The 19,591-nt window shown below is 48.8% G+C and overlaps 1 protein-coding gene across 5 annotated transcripts in view; it reads right to left on the bottom strand.

The window, feature by feature from the left end:
• Window positions 1-13,736, bottom strand: part of YTHDF3 (YTH N6-methyladenosine RNA binding protein 3) — a 59,134-nt gene extending 45,398 nt beyond the window's left edge. For 2 of the 5 annotated variants that reach the window (XM_040354274.1, XM_040354272.1), the window contains exon 1: window positions 13,654-13,736. Coding sequence is in view for 1 of the 5 variants with exons in the window: in XM_040354270.1 (XP_040210204.1) it covers window positions 13,654-13,677 (24 nt within the window). In the remaining 4 variants the exon portion in view is untranslated. The remainder of the gene's footprint in view (window positions 1-13,653) is intronic. The other 3 variants (XM_040354275.1, XM_040354270.1, XM_040354273.1) reach the window with 2 other exon arrangements.
• Between the last annotated feature and the right edge of the window lie 5,855 nt (window positions 13,737-19,591).

The following is a 19,591-nucleotide window of genomic DNA, read 5'->3' as shown; positions in this document are numbered from 1 at the left end:
AACAACAATTAAACGGTATGTACGGAGAAAAAATAAATACCAGCATACTTTACATGTCGTTAGTATGCTGGATGTAATGTTGGATTTTTTTTTTAGGGTGAACCTCCACTTTAAGAAAATCCATCATACGCGCTGGACACAGCAGCTAATGCCCGTGTACAGGAGGTCTGATTCAGAAGGCACAACTAGGCAACAGAAAAATGCAAGTTAAGCCTCATACACACGATTGGATTTTCTGCAGACAAAGCGTAGGACTTTTGTCCGAAGGGCGTTGGCCAGGAATTTTTCTTGATTACAAACAGCACACAATTGCCGGCCAACAAACACGAATCTACATTTTTTAGCTCTTTAGTGCCACCCTTCGGGCACCTTCTGCTAATGTCATGTTTGGCGAGTATTGATTCCGAGCATGCGTGTTTGTACTTTCGACGTTTGTCCGACGGACACGCTCGGAAAATCCCACAAAAGACAATTGTCCAAGAAAATTTTAAAGCATGCCATCCAACATTTGTCTGCGGAAAACCCGACAATTGTCTGATGGAGCATACAAACGGTCGGATTCTCCGCCAACAGCCTGCCATCACGCAATTCCCTTTGGAAAATCCGATGGCATGTATGAGGCTTTAGACTAAAGCTGGCCATAGATGGTTAGAATTTCAGCCGGTTCAGCAGGGACCAGCTGAGATTCTAACCCTACACGGGCAGATTCTAACCCTACACGGGCAGGCTGAATGTACCTGTTGATCGATCAACTTCGGTACAACCAGTGTGTCCGGTTTTATATGAGATTACTGCTGGTGGCCATTATCTCTCCTGGCAGAGACAGCTCCCTCCTTCCCCTGTGGTTGCAGCAAAATAAAGATTTTTCTAAGTCCAAAACATCGGGCTGACTGCGGTTACCCAAGTCTGTTATTCTAGCAGTTCTTCTATACTTTGTTTAGGATTCTTACATTGTGCAATTTGAGTAATATGAGAATAACTCTGGACACAATGATCCCATGTGGATAACAAACCAATCTCCTTGGGAAGCAAAACACTGATGACACACAAAGACAAAACACAGATTTAATGGAACTCAATGTAGAACATCCCAAGATAAAGACTTTGTCAGGTCCATCTTCTGAAGGGAAGTCACCCCAAAGAACTCTGCATTAGCTGCAAAAAACAAATATGTTCTCCTATGACTGCTGTCACTTTACAAGGGTGCCCATAGAAAGGTTAAAAGTAAGTCTAAAGCCCATTCTTTAAGATCCCTTTCACACCGGGGCGGGGCTGCGTTGCGTTAGCGGTAAAGCGCCGCTAGTTTTTGCAGTCCTTTTTGTCCACTAGCAGGGCACTTTTAGGGAGATTTGCACTCTCTTCCTGCCCTGTGGACTAAACAGGCAATGAAAGACATACAGCGGGGCAAATAATTACTTGATCCCCTGCAGATTTTGTAAGTTTGCCCCATTACAAAGAAATGGTCCATAATTTTTATAATAGGTGTATTTTCGTGCCCCAGACGACGTCATTTGTGTGACGAAACGCGCGTCGGGAGAGGTGCTGACTGTCCGACGTGACAGTCCGAGCGGACGGGCGTTCGTTTAAGCCGGCCGGCTTTATTTAATGCTTCTATGTGATCGATCTTTTGTAAGTGTTTTATCTCATTAAATTTTACACTTTATACTACGGTATTTCACTATTGTGAGTCCCATTATTTTTTTGGGTATCCTATGCATCTGGTGACATCTGTGCCCTGAGGATCCATTTCCACTGGTGTGTGCTGCAGTCCATGACTAAGGCCCCTTTCACATTGAGGCGTTTTTTTCATGCGGTACAGCGCTAAAAATAGCACTGCCCTGTAGTGTTCAATGTGAAAGCCCGAAGGCTTTCACACTGAAGCGGTGCGCTAGCAGGAGCGCTCCAAAAGTCCTGCTAGCCGCATCTTTACCGCGGTATAGGAGCGGTGTGTTCACCGCTCCTATACCGCGCCTTCCCATTGAAATCAATGGGAAAGTGCGGTAATAGCGCAGTATTAACCCTTTTTCGGCCAGTAGCGGGGGTTAAAACCTCACCGCTAGCACCCGAATATCGCGGTAAATACAACGGTATAGCCACGCTACAAATAGCGCGGCTATACCGTCACCGCGACTCCACGCCTCAATGTGAAAGAGGTCTAAAGGCCCGGGCTGGGGTTTACAGCCGCAAGCCATCTTTGCTTGCCATCTGGTAAGCCTGCATTTCTTGTGGGGTCTTCACTTTTGGTGGTGGATTTTTTCAACATTTTGAATTATACTTTGAACCACTGAAGAATTTACTTCAATTGTGTTTTTATCTTTGGGACTTCACTGAACACATGATTAACACAGCTGTCATTCATTTAATATTTCTTGTCACTTGTTTAGTTTATATAGTTTTTAAAGTGCAACTACATTTTTTCTATAGGTGTATTTTAACTGAGACGGAATATCAACCGAAAATCCTGAAAAAACATACAATACAAAAGTTATAAATTGAGTTGCAGTTCAGCGAGTAGATTAAGTATTTCATCCCCAAGCAAAACAGGACTTGGTACTTGGTGGGGAAACCCTTGTTGGCAAGCACAGAGGTAAGACATTTCTTGTAGTTAGTGACCAGGTTTTCAAACATCTCAGGAGGGATTTTGGTACACGCAGATTTATAACTCTTCTCTAAGGCCCCTTTCACACTGGGGCATTATTCGAGCGAAGCCTCATCTACAATCCCAATGTGAAAGCTTTCAGAGCCCTTTCACACTGCCAGCGCCCGAAAAACACTGGTAAAGCACCGCTAAGACCCTAATGTTTTAGGGCGTTTTTGCAGTACCTCAGTGTGAAAGGGCAAAGGCGTTTTTTACAGCGCTTTTAATTAATTTCAATGAAGAGGGGCATTTTTGGAGCATTTTTTACAGCGCCCAAAAGCTGCTCCAAAGCAGGACTCAGTGTGAAAGGGTCCATCGAGATGCATGGAGAGTGTTTTATGAGCGCTTTTTTTAACACTAAATCGCTGTAAAAACACTTCAGTGTCAAAAGGGTTTAAATCTTTAAAGGGGTTGTAAAGGTTTGTTTTTTATTTTCCTTTAAGCTAGTGCATTGTTGGTTCACTTACCTTTTCCTTCGATTTCCCTTCTAAATGTTTATTTTTCTGTCTGAATTTCTCACTTCCTGTTTCTCCTCCGTAAGCTTTCCACCATCATCTGAGCGGTGTTAAGTCAGCCAGAAAGGCTTACTGAGGAGGAACAGGAAGTGAGAAGTTCAGACAAAACATTTAGAAGGGAAATCGAAGGAAAAGGTAAGTGAACCAACAATGCACTAGTTTAAAATGAACCTATTTAGATATTAAAAAACAAACCTTTACAACCCCTTTAAGGTTTCTTGGTAACTCAAAGCTTCACCTCCTTCCATACATTTTCTATAGGATTAAGGTCTGGACACTGGCTAGGCCACTCAATGAGCTTAATGTGCTTCCACTCATTTGTTGCCATGGCAAACATTGTCATGCTGGAAGACCCATCCACGACCCATCTTCAGTGTTCTGGCCTCGTCCATTGGCCCCTCAATGCGGCAAAGTCAGCCTGTACCTTTAGCAGAGAAACAGCCCCAAAGCATAATGTTTCCACCTCTGTGCTTGACTGTAGGGATCTGTTCTTAGTAGGGATGAACCGATGCCATTTTTTTTTTTAACACTGAGTACTAGTGCCGAAACTTTACCTCAGGTATTCGTCTATAGTATTACTGATACCTATCGTGTAGGTAGGAGGGTGGTTTGGCAGGGAGTTGTTAGGGAGAGGCTGTGATGATGATGGCAGGGTGGGAAGTAGAGGGGCAAGTGAGGGCAGCCTGTGTCCCCCCTCATCCAGCCTGTGTCCCCCTGTAATCCCTCACCCAGCCTGTGTCCCCCCTCATCCAGCCTGTGTCCCCCTGTAACCCCTCATCCAGTCTGTGTCCCCCTGTATCACTCCTCATCCAGCCAGTGTCCCCCCCTCATCCAATCTGTCTCCCCTCATCCAGCCTGTGTCCCCCCTCATCCAGTCTGTCTCCCCTCATCCAGCCTGTGTCCCCCCTCATCCAGTCTGTCTCCCCTCATCCAGCCTGTGTCCCCCCTCATCCAGTCTGTCTCCCCTCATCCAGCCTGTGTCCCCCCTCATCCAGCCTGTGTCCTCCTGTATCACTCCTCATCCAGCCTGTGTCCCCCCCTCATCCAGTCTGTCTCCCCTCATCCAGCCTGTGTCCCCCCTCATCCAGCCTGTGTCCTCCTGTATCACTCCTCATCCAGCCTGTGCCCCCCCCTCATCCAGTCTGTCCCTGTGTCACCCCTCATCCACAGTGTGTCCCACCTTATCCAGCCTGTTTTCCCCTTGTGTAACCCCTCATCTAGCCTCTGTCTCCCTGTGTAACCCCTCATCCAGCCTGTGTTCCTGTGTGTAACACCTCATCCAGCCTGTGTCACCCCTTCATTTAGGGTGTGTCTCACAGATACCAGCCTGTGTCTCGCCGTGTCCCACTTGCATCCAGATCCAGCCTGTGGCTTTAAAATCCAGCCAATCCCTCGGCATGTAAGGGGGTTAATTCACCACAGTTGTGTTTGGCTGCAGCAGCTCTGTGCTCGGCTTCACGCGGGATACCAATACTGCTACACCAGCCGCCATGCCCGTGTAACCCGGCCTGACTTCCTAGCCCTACAGAAGGTTTCCCGCCCCAACTGACGTCACTTCTGGTATCTGAGCATTTTCGCGAGTAGCGACACTCGTGAAAATGCCTAGAATCGGCACCGAGTATGCATCCCTAGTCAGCATGTTTCTTCCTTCAAACACGGCAAGTCGAGTTAAAGGAGTTGTAAAGGAAAAAAAATGTTTTTGCTGAAATGACTGTTTACAGGGTATAGAGACATAATAGTTAACTGTTTCTTTTTAAAATTGATTAAAAATAGATAAAAAATCAATCATAATGTACCTCTAGTTTCGTTTTTGCATCTAGTTTCGTTTTTGCACGTTATCCTGCCTCTGTGCTAGACAGAGCCATAGAGCAGTGATGGTTTGGAAAATGAAACTAGAATCTCTTAGTACTGTGGTCCTCAGGAAACAGACAACCAGGAAGTGTCCAGAACAGAGAAGAATTACAGCAACATCAGAGCAAAAACGAACAATGAGGACATGAAACCAGGACTTCAGTAAGGTTAAGGAAGCTATTTAGCTAAAAAAAATATGTTTTCCTTTAGTGACCCTTTAATGCCAAAAGGCACAATTTTGATCTTATCTGACCACAGCACTTTCTCCCAATCCTTTTCTGATTTAAATGTTAATTGGCAGACTTCAGACAGGCATGTACACCATGTGCCTTCTTGAGGAGGGGGATCTTGCGGGTGGTTTTAATCCATGGTGGCGTATTGCGTTATAATGATTTATTTGGCGACTGTGGTCCCAACTTCATTCACAAGCTCCTCCCGTGTAGCTCTGGGCTGATCCCTCACTTTTCTCATGTTCATCCTTACCCCATGAGGTGAAATTTAGCACGAAGTGCCTGACAGAGGGCAATTGATGGTTATTTTGCATTTCTTCCATTTGCGAATAATCATTCCAACAGTTGTTTCCTTCTCACCAAACTTCTTGCTGATGGCCTTGTAGCCCATGCCAGCCATGAGAAGGTCTACAATCCTGCCCCCGAGGTGCTTTGACAGCTCTTTGGTCTTGCCCATGATGGTGAGGTCTGAATGGAAGAAATACCTGTCCATAGAATCTCTTTTATACACATAACGAGTTGTCGTTAGGGGCACCTTCTTAAATTGACAGGACCAATCTGTGTACCACATGAGCACATACCGTAGCCGGTCTGTGGGAGTCAGAATTATGGTTGGTTGGTTGGGAAATCAAATACTTATTTTACTCACTGAACTGTAACTAAACTTATAACAATTTTTATCATACGCTTTTGTTTTTTGGTTGAAATTCTGTCTCCATCATTTAAAATACACCTATGATAAACAATTATAGACCTTTAATTTCTTTGTAAGAGGGTAAACTTACAACATTTGGAGGGGATCAAATACTTTGTTTCCCCACTGTATTTACAATGTGATGAAAATCCCCCTTAAACTGGCCATATACTGCTCAGATTTTGGTTAATTTGAGCGGAAGCTGCCCCCATAAGCACTACCTGGCTGGACAAAACTCATTGGCCCAGATTCAAGAAGCGGTTGCGCGGCGCAATAGCTGTTTTGCTCCCGCGTAGCGAATGCCCCTGATTCAGGAACATCGCTACGCGGACTGCAGCCTAGGATATGACAGGCATAAGCCTCCTTATGCCTTCATATCCCAGGCTGCATTCTTGCGTTGTCCGCTAGGGGGCGCGGCCATTGTGATCGGCGTATAGTATGCAAATTGCATACTACCACCGATTCACAAAAGTTGCGCGGGCCCTGCGCACGCAAGGTACGGAGTTTCCGTACGGCGACTTTAGCGCAAGGTTGCTCCTGCTATAGCAGGGGCAACCATTGCAACCAATGCTAAAGTATAGCCGCCCTTCCCGCTCGTGAAATTTAAATTTCACGTCGTTTACGTTCACTTAGAAGCAAATGACGTCCTTGCGACGTCATTTGCCGCAATGCACGTCGGGAAAGTTTCCCGACGGAGCATGCGCTGTTTGCTCGGCGCGGGAGCGCGCCTAATTTAAATGATTCCCGCCCCCGGCAGGGATCATTTACATTAGGCGCCCTTACGCCGGGCTATTTAGCATAGCGCCCGCGCAATTTACGGAGCTACTGCTCCGTGAATCGCGGGCATATCAAAATATTTGCGTGGGCGCAGAGCAAAAATCGTTGCCCTTTGCCCACGCAAATATTGCGCGGATCTACCTGAATCTGGCCCATTGATTTCTCTAATTTAGCCTGTGAGGCTCTCAATAGACAGAAATCTAAAAACAATGGCCCGGATTCAAAGAGAATTGCGCTTTTTTGCGGAGGCGCAGGGCAACGATTTTGCCCTGCTCCCCCGCAAATTTGCTCCACTGCCCTCGATTCACGGAGCAGTAGCTCCGTAAATTGCGAGGGCGCGCCGGCAAAATTTCCCGGCGCTAGAGCACGCAATTTAAATGATCCCGTAGGGGGCGGGAATCATTTAAATTAGGCGAGCTCCCGCGCCGAGCGTACAGCGCATGCTCCGTCGGGAAACTTTCCCGACGTGCATTGCGGCAAATGACGTCGCAAGGACGTCATTTTCTTCAGAGTGAACGTGAATGGCGTCCAGCGCCATTCACGAATCACTTACGCAAACGACGTAACATTCAAATATCGCGACGCGGGAACGACGGGTATCCTTTAGCATTGGCTGCCCCTACTATTAGAAGGGGCAGCCTTACGCTAAAGACGCCGTACGGAAACGACGTAATTTGCGTATGCAGGGCTCGCGCAACATTGTGAATCGGTGTTAGTATGCAATTTTCATACTATACACTGAGCACAATGGGAGCGCCCCCTAGCAGGCATCGCAAGAATGCAGCCTAAAATATGCGTGGCATAAGAGCCTTATGCCACGCAGATTTTAGGCTGCAGTCGGCGTTACTATGGTTACGCAGGCGCAATTTCTCTCTGAATCGAGGCCAGTATCGCTAGCTAAAAGGCCGGGTTCACACATATGCAAATTGAACGCGCATTCAATTTGTATAGCAGGAGAATGAGACTGGCTCTCTACGGAGAGCCAGTTTTTTAATTTTTATTTACATTTTTATTATTTAAAAAAAATATATATATTTATTACAATTTTTAATCAGCCCTGTTCTTAACAGACCTCTGAAATCTCCCCTTTAAGACAGAGAAAGGGAATAAGGACACAGATTCCCCAGTCCCTTTCTCTGCAGCCTCAGCTAAAATGAATGGAGAGAAGCTTGTCTCCATTCATAAACTGAAGCATCGTAAACACAGGTTACGATGTTCAGTTATGTGAATGGACAGTCAGTGATCACTGACTGTTCATTCAGAAAAAGGTAAGAGCCGGGTTTAGCGGCTCCTACCGCCACTCTCCATCCTGACAAATTGAGGGGGGAAGGGAACATGGAGGGGGGGGGGGGGGGGGGAGTTACAAGCACCGATCACCGCTGTATAACTTTAACCAACACAGCTGAAAAGGGGGCTTGCAACTCCCCTGCCGCACCGATCACCCAGACTGCCCAGGTATCGGGTGAAGCACCGGAGCATTTCCCCGAGTACAAGTACCGATACTAGTATATTATTACCGATCCCTAGTTATTATACCGGTTTGCTTATTTTTGTCATCTGTGTCCCATTGGGGAGATTTTCCCTTCAATTCTTGTCTCTTAGCCAAAACAGGAAGTGAGAGTAAATCCCTGCAAATTAAAGTGTTACTAAACCCAGAACTCTGCATTCACTATATCTGGTTTTCCACGGAACGTGGAAATGTAATTATTTTAGTAAATATAAGCTGCCAAATACCTTCTCTCATCAGCAGTATATGGCAGTCTTGTGACTTCTATCAGTGTCTGGCCAAGCTCTGGTTTACACGATTTTGTGCACGTGCAGACACACCTCAGATCTTTCGCAGGTCCCGAAGAGACTCGTGATGTGCCTGTATGTGCAGGATATCAGTCTAAGATGGCAGGCAGTATGGGAGAAGTGCGATAAAGAAGAATTGTGGATGGAAGGACAATGCTGCACTATATAGACCAGTATGTATCATTTAAATTTTTAACTACAGAAACCTTTTGCCTATACCGCCCGCCCCCACCACCAAAGAAAAACAAATTGGCTTTAGAAGGTAGCGTTCCTTAACTTGTCCAGCCCTGTTTCAGTTATACCTTAACATAATACTTTCACGGGTACACCACTGAGGATTCCATGGTTTACCTCTCCTGAAAATGTTCATTGCCTGGCTGTCATGCTTATCCACTTGCTTGACCTGAAACAAGGGGTCCACCCAAACCAAGACTCAGCCAAAAAGAGCTTAAAATGGAGTTCCACCCGAAAATGTAATGTCCACTTTTTGGAATCCTCCCTCCCCTCCGGTGTCACATTTGGGGGAGGGGGTAGCAGATACAGGCATTTACGCCCACTTCCAGGTATAGATGAAAAAAATCAATGAAAAGGAATTCATGGACAGCCGCACACCAAAATAAACCTAAAAAGGTAGCCTTTACTGGTGTAAAAAGGATAAAAAGCACTACAGAACACAGCACAGCAAGCAGTGGGGTAAAAAAATCTGACATGTTTCGCACAATCAGTGCTTAGTCATGAGCTATGACTAAGCACTGATTGTGCAAAACGCGTCAGTTTTTTACCCCACTGCTTGCTGTGCACTGTAGTGCTTTTTATCCTTTTTACACCAGTAAAGGCTACCTTTTTAGGTTTATTTTGGTGTGCGGCTGTCCATGAATTCCTTTCATTGATTTTTTGCCTTGTGCATTGCCAGCATCCATAGTCTTTGAGGAGGACATTGATTGCTTATTGCATTTGCCTGGAGCGGCGGTCTCTTTTTCTCCAGGCATAGATGCCCGTGGATATCTACGCCGCGTCCGGCGCCCCCCCCCCCTGCTGTCTTCTGGGAGACGCACAGGTCCCAGAAGACAGCAGGGACTATTTAGATCGTGCAGCGCGACTCGTGCATGCGCAGTAGTGAACCAAGAAGTGAAGCCGCAAGGCTTCACGTCCTGATTCCCTTACCGAAGATGGCAGCAGCAGCATCTGACAGCCGAGTGATAGATCGGCTTTGGGCGCCGACATCGCAGGCGCTCTAGACAGGAAAGTGTCCATATTTTAAAAGTCATTAGCTGCAGTATTTGTAGCTGCTGGCTTTTAAATAATATATATATACTTTGGCAGAACTTCACTTTAAAAAGGCAATGTTCACTGTTTTTTAAATGGGCCAGCAAAGTTTTGTACCAACGATCAGCAGGTCACAGGTACAATTTCAGCCCTCTACCTCTGTACGTACTGTCAGCGTGCAAGCTAGGAGTGTGAATAAACTATGAGCGAGCAAATCCATATGCTTGTGGTCCAATCAAACAAGTTCCTGTGTGGTGATGGCAGATGGCACTTGTAGCTTTCTCATTGGCAGATCCCTGTGAATAAAAGGAGTGGCTCTGTGAGAGCGGAGCCCTTTCTAAATGTGACAGCGGTTGCAAGGAGAGGACTGCTTGCTGTCACAGAAAGGGTTTGGGGGGGGGTCTGGAGCACGTTACACTACACCCTAGCTATGGGTGTAACATGTAAAATGCTCCAGAAAGAAGGTGAACTTATCCTACAATCATGGATCTCTCTGTGAATAACCCCGTTTGGGTGAAACATGTGAGGCTTGGTCTGGGTGGACTCTTGTGTTCTTGTCCTGGAATAATAAAGCTTTGTGAAGGCCGTTTGTTCCCATTGGAGGATCTTATCCAATCATCTCTATCCCATCAGGCAGGCCTCTAGACATCATCACTCGCTTACTTGGGCAGTGCCGCCCTTTACATGCCTGTTCTTTGTATGATGTCAGTACCTTCCCCTTATGTAATAAAAGGTGCACTGTGGAGCTTCTTCCTTATTCTCTATATATTGGATACTGTTGTTGGATGACTGAAGAGGGGGAGATCTATTGAGGATGCCAAGATCATAGCCAGGTGTTGGTAAAAGTGCTGTCAGACCACCTATAGTCTCCAGTAAGCTGTGTGTATATATGAAGGTGGTGGGCACTGAAGACAGCACACTACTGGTTTTTATCCGACAGACGCGATGTCCACCACCCATCCGCAGAGAGCCAAAACGGGGACCTGCCAATGTAAACTAACAGATCCCCGTTTTGTCAGGGGAGGAGAGAGAGAGATCGTCTGTTCCTAGTGATCAGGAACAGCGATCTCTCTACTCCCAGTCAGTCCCCTCCCCCCAAAGTTAGAAACACCTCCCAGGGAACACATTGCCCCTAGTGTTCCCTGCCCGTGACATTTATACAGTAATCAGGGCATTTTTATAGCACCAATTGCTGTATGAATGTCACTGGTCCCAAAAATGCATCAAAAGTGTCTAATCTGTCTGCCAATATACGTTTATTGTGATATATATATATATTTTTTTAAATATGTAGAAGAATACACATTGGCCTAAACTGATGAAGAATTTTTTTTTTTTGGGGGGGATATTTATTATAGCAAAAATTGTTGGTCTTTTTGTTTATACACAGAGGTGATCAAATACCACCAAAAGTTCAATTTGTGGGGAAAAAGGATGTCAATTTTGTCTGCATACAGCGTCACATGACCGCGCAATTGTCAGTTACAGCGACGCAAAAATGGCCTGGTCATTCATGGGGAAAATCTTCCGGGGCTAAAGTGGTTAATCTCCAAAAGGTACTCCATCAGGAGGCATGTTTAGAAGCATTCTAATTGGACAGCGCTGACTAATCAGAACCCGCGTCCTGTCAGCGGGGAAGAAGAGTAAAAACCGAGGGGATTTCTAAGCCCCAGACCCATGACGTGGCTATAGCAGGGGTCCTAGAGAGATATGCTGGACCCCCCCAGACCTAAGTGACTAAAGCCTGCTGTCGGCTGACATCACTGAGCCACCCATATGCCAGGACTGGCAGCATCCCCTGTGACTAAAGCCTGCTGTCGGCTGACGTCACTGAGCCACCCATATGCCAGGACTGGCAGCATCCCCTGTGACTAAAGCCTGCTGTCGGCTGACGTCACTGAGCCATCTAGATGCCAGGGCCGGCAGCATTCCCTGTGACTAAAGCCTGCTGTCGGCTGATGTCACTGAGCCACCCAGATGCCAGGACTGGCAGCATCCCCTGTGACTAAAGCCTGCTGTCGGCTGACGTCACTGAGCCACCCAGATGCCAGGACTGGCAGCATCCCCTGTGACTAAAGCCTGCTGTCGGCTGATGTCACTGAGCCACCCAGATGTCAGGACTGGCAGCATCCCCTGTGACTAAAGCCTGCTGTCGGCTGATGTCACTGAGCCACCCAGATGCCAGGACTGGCAGCATCCCCTGTGACTAAAGCCTGCTGTCGGCTGATGTCACTGAGCCACCCAGATGCCAGGACTGGCAGCATCCCCTGTGACTAAAGCCTGCTGTCGGCTGATGTCACTGAGCCACCCAGATGCCAGGACTGGCAGCATCCCCTGTGACTAAAGCCTGCTGTCGGCTGACGTCACTGAGCCACCCATATGCCAGGACTGGCAGCATCCCCTGTGACTAAAGCCTGCTGTCGGCTGACGTCACTGAGCCATCTAGATGCCAGGGCCGGCAGCATTCCCTGTGACTAAAGCCTGCTGTCGGCTGATGTCACTGAGCCACCCAGATGCCAGGACTGGCAGCATCCCCTGTGACTAAAGCCTGCTGTCGGCTGACGTCACTGAGCCACCCAGATGCCAGGACTGGCAGCATCCCCTGTGACTAAAGCCTGCTGTCGGCTGATGTCACTGAGCCACCCAGATGTCAGGACTGGCAGCATCCCCTGTGACTAAAGCCTGCTGTCGGCTGATGTCACTGAGCCACCCAGATGCCAGGACTGGCAGCATCCCCTGTGACTAAAGCCTGCTGTCGGCTGACGTCACTGAGCCACCCATATGCCAGGACTGGCAGCTGGCTCAGCCTCTCATCGAGCCGCTGGGAACATGAATGTTGGAGCAGAGTGCCTGCAACCAACAGTCACAGACTCACTGGAGACCAGGAACTGAGCAATCCGTGTTGTTTGATCGCTCAGTTCTTGGTCTGAGGGGGAAAGATGCAGCAGTCACCTAGGAGAGTATAAATGTTTGTTATATCCACATGCCCTCCGGGAAGATTTACCTCCTTTCATAACCAGGTCCACTTTTGCAATACGGCACTTCAATAATTTAACTGGCAATTGCGCGGTCATGCAACGCTGTACCCAAGTAAAAACGTATGCCATGTTCTTCCCACAAATAGAGATTTTGGTGGTTTTTCATCACCTCTGCGTTTTTATTTTTTGTGCTATAAATAAAAAATAAAAAGATCTACAATTATGAAAAAAAAAATACTACTTTATGCTATAAAGCAGGGGCAGGCAACCTGGGGCCCTGCAGCTGTTGCAGAACTACAAGTCCCATCATGCCTCTGGGAGTAATTGTGACTAAAAGGTGTATGGGGAACCTGCGTGAGATTGTCCAATCAGATTATAAAGGTGTATGGGGAACCTGTGGGAGATTGTCCAATCAGATTATAAAGGTGTATGGGGAACCTGCGTGAGATTGTCCAATCAGATTACCGGTATAAAGGTGTATGGGGAACCTGTGTGAGATTGTCCAATCAGATTACCGGTATAAAGGTGTATGGGGAACCTGTGTGAAATTGCCCAATCAGATTGTGAGGTGTATGGGGAACCTGTGTGTGATTGTCCAATCAGATTGTGAGGTGTATGGGGAAGCTGTGTGTGATTGCCCAATCAGATTGTAAGGTGTATGGGGAACCTGTGGGAGATTGTCCAATCAGATTGTGAGGTGTTTGGGGAACTTGTGTGTGATTGTCCAATCAGATTGTGAGGTGTATGGGGAACCTGTGTGAAATTGCCCAATCAGATTGTGAGGTGTATGGGAAGCTGTGTGTGATTGCCCAATCAGATTGTAAGGTGTATGATAAGACAGATGTGATCCCCTATGGAAGGTTGTGTGATGATCTCCCCCATCCCCCCGGCCTCCTCCTCCCGGGGTTACCTGATCCACGCTGGTGGCAGACATTCTCCCGCGGAGCGGCCTGTGCTCCGTACGATGTCGGTGTGTATGTGGGGGGGGGGGGGGGGGGGTGTGCACAGAGGGGGTGGGGGTATCGCAGCGTCTATAGGCCCGCAGAGGGCTGATCGTTCATGTAGAGGGGGATCGCACACATCCGTAGTCTATAGATGGGGCTCCTTGGACACGTCCCGGGTTCTGTATACGGGGAGCGGGGATGGGGGGGGAGGGGCTCCGCCTCCTGTCTCTGGCGCTCCTCGGCCCCGGCTCGCCTTCTTCTTCTTCTCCGGACAGGATCTCTCTTCTCCACAATGGCGGACGAGGCCTCGCACTCTCACTTCCTCTCCCAGCCTCTCTGACCTTCCGCCGTGACGTCAATACTCAACCACTTCCCTGTCATGTGATCGCGGGGAAGGGGGTGGGGCTCGAGTTGTTGTGAGGATGGAGGGCCCCGTATATATATATACAGTGACTAGGAGGATGGAGGGGCCCCTTGTATACAGTGACTAGGAGGATGGAGGGGCCCCGTGTATACAGTGACTAGGAGGATGGAGGGCCCCGTGTATACAGTGACTAGGAGGATGGAGGGCCCCGTGTATACAGTGACTAGGAGGATGAAGGGGCCCGTGTATATACAGTGACTGGGAAAGGGATGTGGCCCCATGTATACAGTGACTAGAAGGATGGAGGGCCCCGTGTATACAGTGACTAGGAGGATGGAGGGGCCCATTGTATACAGTGACTAGGAGGATGGAGGGGCCCCTTGTATACAGTGACTAGGAGGGGGATGGAGAGGCCCCGTGTATACAGTGACTAGGAGGATGGAGGGCCCCGTGTATATACAGTGACTAGGAAAGGGATGTGGCCCCATGTATACAGTGACTAGAAGGATGGAGGGCCCCGTGTATACAGTGACTAGGAGGATGGAGGGGCCCATTGTATACAGTGACTAGGAGGATGGAGGGGCCCCTTGTATACAGTGACTAGGAGGGGGATGGAGAGGCCCGTGTATACAGTGACTAGAAGGATGGAGGGCCCCGTGTATATACAGTGACTAGGAAAGGGATGTGGCCCCATGTATACAGTGACTAGGAGCAGGATGTGGCCCCATGTATACAGTGACTAGAAGGATGGAGGGGCCCCTTGTATACAGTCACTAGGAGGATGGAGGGGCCCCTTGTATACAGTGACTAGAAGGATGGAGGGCCCATTGTATACAGTGACTAGGAGCAGGATGTGGCCCCGTGTATACAGTGACTAGGAGGATGGAGGGCCCCGTGTATACAGTGACTAGGAGCAGGATGTGGCCCCGTGTATACAGTGACTAGGAGGATGGAGGGCCACGTGTATACAGTGACTAGGAGCAGGATGTGGCCCCGTGTATACAGTGACTAGGAGGATGGAGGGGCCCCGTGTATACAGTGACTAGGAGGATGAAGGGGCCCATTGTATACAGTGACTAGGAGCAGGATGTGGCCCCGTGTATACAGTGACTAGGAGGATGGAGGGGCCCGTGTATACAGTGACTAGGAGGATGAAGGGGCCCATTGTATACAGTGACTAGAAGCAGGATGTGGCCCCGTGTATACAGTGACTAGGAGAATGGAGGGCCCCGTGTATACAGTGACTAGGAGGGGGATGGAGAGGCCCCATGTATACAGTGACTAGGAGGGGGATGGAGAGGCCCATGTATACAGTGACTAGGAGGGGGATGGAGGGGCCCGTGTATACAGTGACTAGGAGAATGGAGGGCCCCGTGTATACAGTGACTAGGAGGGGGGTGGAGAGGCCCCATGTATACAGTGACTAGGAGGGGGATGGAGAGGCCCATGTATACAGTGACTAGGAGGATGGAGGGCCCCGTGTATATACAGTGACTAGGAAAGGGATGTGGCCCCATGTATACAGTGACTAGAAGGATGGAGGGCCCCGTGTATACAGTGACTAGGAGGATGGAGGGGCCCATTGTATACAGTGACTAGGAGGATGGAGGGGCCCCTTGTATACAGTGACTAGGAGGGGGATGGAGAGGCCCGTGTATACAGTGACTAGAAGGATGGAGGGCCCCGTGTATATACAGTGACTAGGAAAGGGATGTGGCCCCATGTATACAGTGACTAGGAGCAGGATGTGGCCCCATGTATACAGTGACTAGAAGGATGGAGGGGCCCCTTGTATACAGTCACTAGGAGGATGGAGGGGCCCCTTGTATACAGTGACTAGAAGGATGGAGGGCCCATTGTATACAGTGACTAGGAGCAGGATGTGGCCCCGTGTATACAGTGACTAGGAGGATGGAGGGCCCCGTGTATACAGTGACTAGGAGCAGGATGTGGCCCCGTGTATACAGTGACTAGGAGGATGGAGGGCCACGTGTATACAGTGACTAGGAGCAGGATGTGGCCCCGTGTATACAGTGACTAGGAGGATGGAGGGGCCCCGTGTATACAGTGACTAGGAGGATGAAGGGGCCCATTGTATACAGTGACTAGGAGCAGGATGTGGCCCCGTGTATACAGTGACTAGGAGGATGGAGGGGCCCGTGTATACAGTGACTAGGAGGATGAAGGGGCCCATTGTATACAGTGACTAGAAGCAGGATGTGGCCCCGTGTATACAGTGACTAGGAGAATGGAGGGCCCCGTGTATACAGTGACTAGGAGGGGGATGGAGAGGCCCCATGTATACAGTGACTAGGAGGGGGATGGAGAGGCCCATGTATACAGTGACTAGGAGGGGGATGGAGGGGCCCGTGTATACAGTGACTAGGAGAATGGAGGGCCCCGTGTATACAGTGACTAGGAGGGGGGTGGAGAGGCCCCATGTATACAGTGACTAGGAGGGGGATGGAGAGGCCCATGTATACAGTGACTAGGAGGGGGATGGAGGGGCCCGTGTATACAGTGACTAGGAGGGGGATGGAGAGGCCCTGTGTATACAGTGACTAGGAGGATGAAGGGGCCCCTTGTATACAGTGACTAGGAGAGGGATGGAGAGGCCCCGTGTATACAGTGACTAGAAGGATGGAGAGGCCCTGTGTATACAGTGACTAGGAGGATGAAGGGGCCCCTTGTATACAGTGACTAGGAGGGGGATGGAGAGGCCCGTGTATACAGTGACTAGGAGGATGAAGGGGCCCGTGTATACAGTGACTAGGAGGGGGATGGAGAGGCCCCATGTATACAGTGACTAGGAGGATGGAGGGCCCCATGTATACAGTGACTAGGAGGGGGATGGAGAGGCCCGTGTATACAGTGACTAGGAGGAGGATGGAGGGCCCCGTGTATACCGTGACTAGGAGGGGGATGGAGGGGCCCGTGTATACAGTGACTAGGAGGGGGATGGAGAGGCCCCGTGTATACAGTGACTAGGAGGGGGATGGAGAGGCCCCGTGTATACAGTGACTAGGAGGATGGAGGGCCCCATGTATACAGTGACTAGGAGGGGGATGGAGAGGCCCGTGTATACAGTGACTAGGAGGAGGATGGAGGGCCCCGTGTATACAGTGACTAGGAGGATGGAGGGGCCCGTGTATACAGTGACTAGGAGGATGGAGGGGCCCCGTGTATACAGTGACTAGGAGGATGGAGGGCCCCGTGTATACAGTGACTAGGAGGATGGAGGGGCCCCATGTATACAGTGACTAGGAGGGGGATGCACACCCTTCCATAGGCTCCTGAAGTTTTCCATTCTGTCCCATCTTTATTCCCAGCTCTGAGGGCACCTTTATGCAAGCCATTTAACCCTTGCCTTAAACCTAGATAGCTCAGTGGGAAGCATCAGCGCCTTACTTATGTAAAACTTCATTATCACTACTGCCACTCCTCTTGAATCAACCTCTTCCCCTTTGCATTCATGGTGGAATATGGAAAGCTGTGGCTTGGAAACTTTAAGTATGTTTGGACTTCGAAGCCAGTCCTCTGGGTCATCCCATTCCGGGCCTGCTTAACCACCCTAATGAATGATTGAACCCAAGAGGCACTCAAAACCTGCTTAGCCTCTTCAAGGAGGACAATCTTCCTCCTACCTTTGGTGAAGCTAGGTTTAAGGCAAGGGTTAAATGGCTTGCATAAAGGTGCCCTCAGAGCTGGGAATAAAGATGGGCCAGAATGGAAAACTTCCGGAGCCTATTAAAGGGTGTGCATGCAAGTGCATCTTTCTAAAGGACGCACCACCATGGTCCTTTTTCTTTTTCTTTTTTCTTAAATCAAAAGGTTTTTATTTTACATTAAAGCAAAACAAATGTGCAACAATACACTTCCGTTTGTCACGTTACAAACAAGCACAGAACAAAATTACAAGTACAAGAAAATGAACAGGTCACCAAAGCCGCATAGCATACCTCCAGTCTAAGGCCCCTTTCACACTGGGGCGGGAGGCGCGGTGGCGGTATAGCGCTGCTAAAAATAGCGGCGCTATACCGTCGGATTTGCCACGGGATTCGGCCGCTAGCGGTGCAGTTTTAACCCCCGCTAGCGGCCAATAAAGGGTTAATACCGCCCGCAATGCACCTGTGCAGAGGCGTATTGCCACGGTTTCCCATTGTTTTAAATGGGAAGGAGCGGTATACATACCGCCCCAAAGATGCTGCTTGAAGGAGATTTTTTTTCTCTCCTGCCAGCGCATCGCCTCAGTGTGAGGCCCCGTACACCATTTCCGAGGAACTCGACGTGCCAAACACATCAAGTTCCTCGTCGAGTTCAGTGTGGAAGCCGCCGAGATCTCGGCGGGCCGACTTTCCTCATTGAACAACGAGGAAATAGAGAACATGTTCTCTTTTCGGCCCGACGAGTTCCTCGTCGACTTCCTCGCTGAAAAGTGTACACACGACCGAGTTTCTCGGTAGAATCCAGCTCCGATCGAGTTTCTGGCTGAATTCTGCCGAGAAACTCTGTCGTGTGTACGGGGCCTGAGGGCTTTCACATTGAGAAGGCTGAGTGTGAAAAGGGGTCTTATGACAGTACCATGAAAAGCAATTATACCCCCTTGTGTATTTCCCCTTATCACTATAAAACCCTTTATATTTTCAGTGCCCACAGGAACGGTGCATTGCAGAAGCCTCATCTGAACAAGCTTTTTAGGGCTTAGTCCCGGCGTATCAAGCCAGGGGGCCACAGTCTGTCATGTTTGGCAGGCCTCCCTCTATGCTGATATATGGTCCTTTTCAATCCTCTACAAGAGTCTTGTTGATGGGAGACACCCCCCCCTCCCCCCAGGTTAGTGTGGCGGGGGCCAGGGTGGCTAATTGTGCGCACAGGTGGCAAAGCCCATTTTTGTGGATCCATGGGTGCCTTCTACAGTAAAACTCAGTTAGTTTTGGTGGTTCAGACATTACCCTCCAAAACATTTCTTCACCTTGACCATAACAGCAGATTACGCTCAGGAGGGGGATGTCCTCTCTTAGTACATTAGTATTTTTCAACTGCTGTGGGGAATGATTCCCACAGAGAATTACAGGCTTTTATTGTCCTCTGTCTCGTAAAAAGAAGACCGGAGACAAGTGTTGAATTTAACCACTTCCATACCAGGCACTTACGCACCTTCCCGCCCAAGCCAATTTTCAGCTTTCACCACTGTCGCATTTTGAATGGCAATTGCGCGGTCGTGCAACGTGGCTCCCAAACAAAATTGGCGTCCTTTTTTTCCCACCAATAGAGCTTTCTTTTGGTGGTATTTGATCACCTCTGCGATTTTTTTTTTTTGCGCAACAACTAAAAAAAGACTGAAAATTTTGAAAAAAAAATACGTTTTTATTTGTTTCTGTTAATTTTTTTGTAAATAAGTAAGTTTTCTCTTTCAATTACGGGCACTGATATGGCGGCACTGATGGGCACCGATGAGATGGCACTGATGGACATCGATGAGGTGGTACTGATGGGCACAGATGAGGTGGCACTTATTGGTGGCACTGGTATGCGGCACT

This window comes from Rana temporaria, chromosome 5, assembly GCF_905171775.1.
Source record: "Rana temporaria chromosome 5, aRanTem1.1, whole genome shotgun sequence".
NCBI classification, from domain to species: Eukaryota; Metazoa; Chordata; class Amphibia; order Anura; family Ranidae; genus Rana; species Rana temporaria.
Note: the sequence above shows the minus strand (reverse complement) of the source record. Positions and strands in the feature narration are given on the sequence as shown.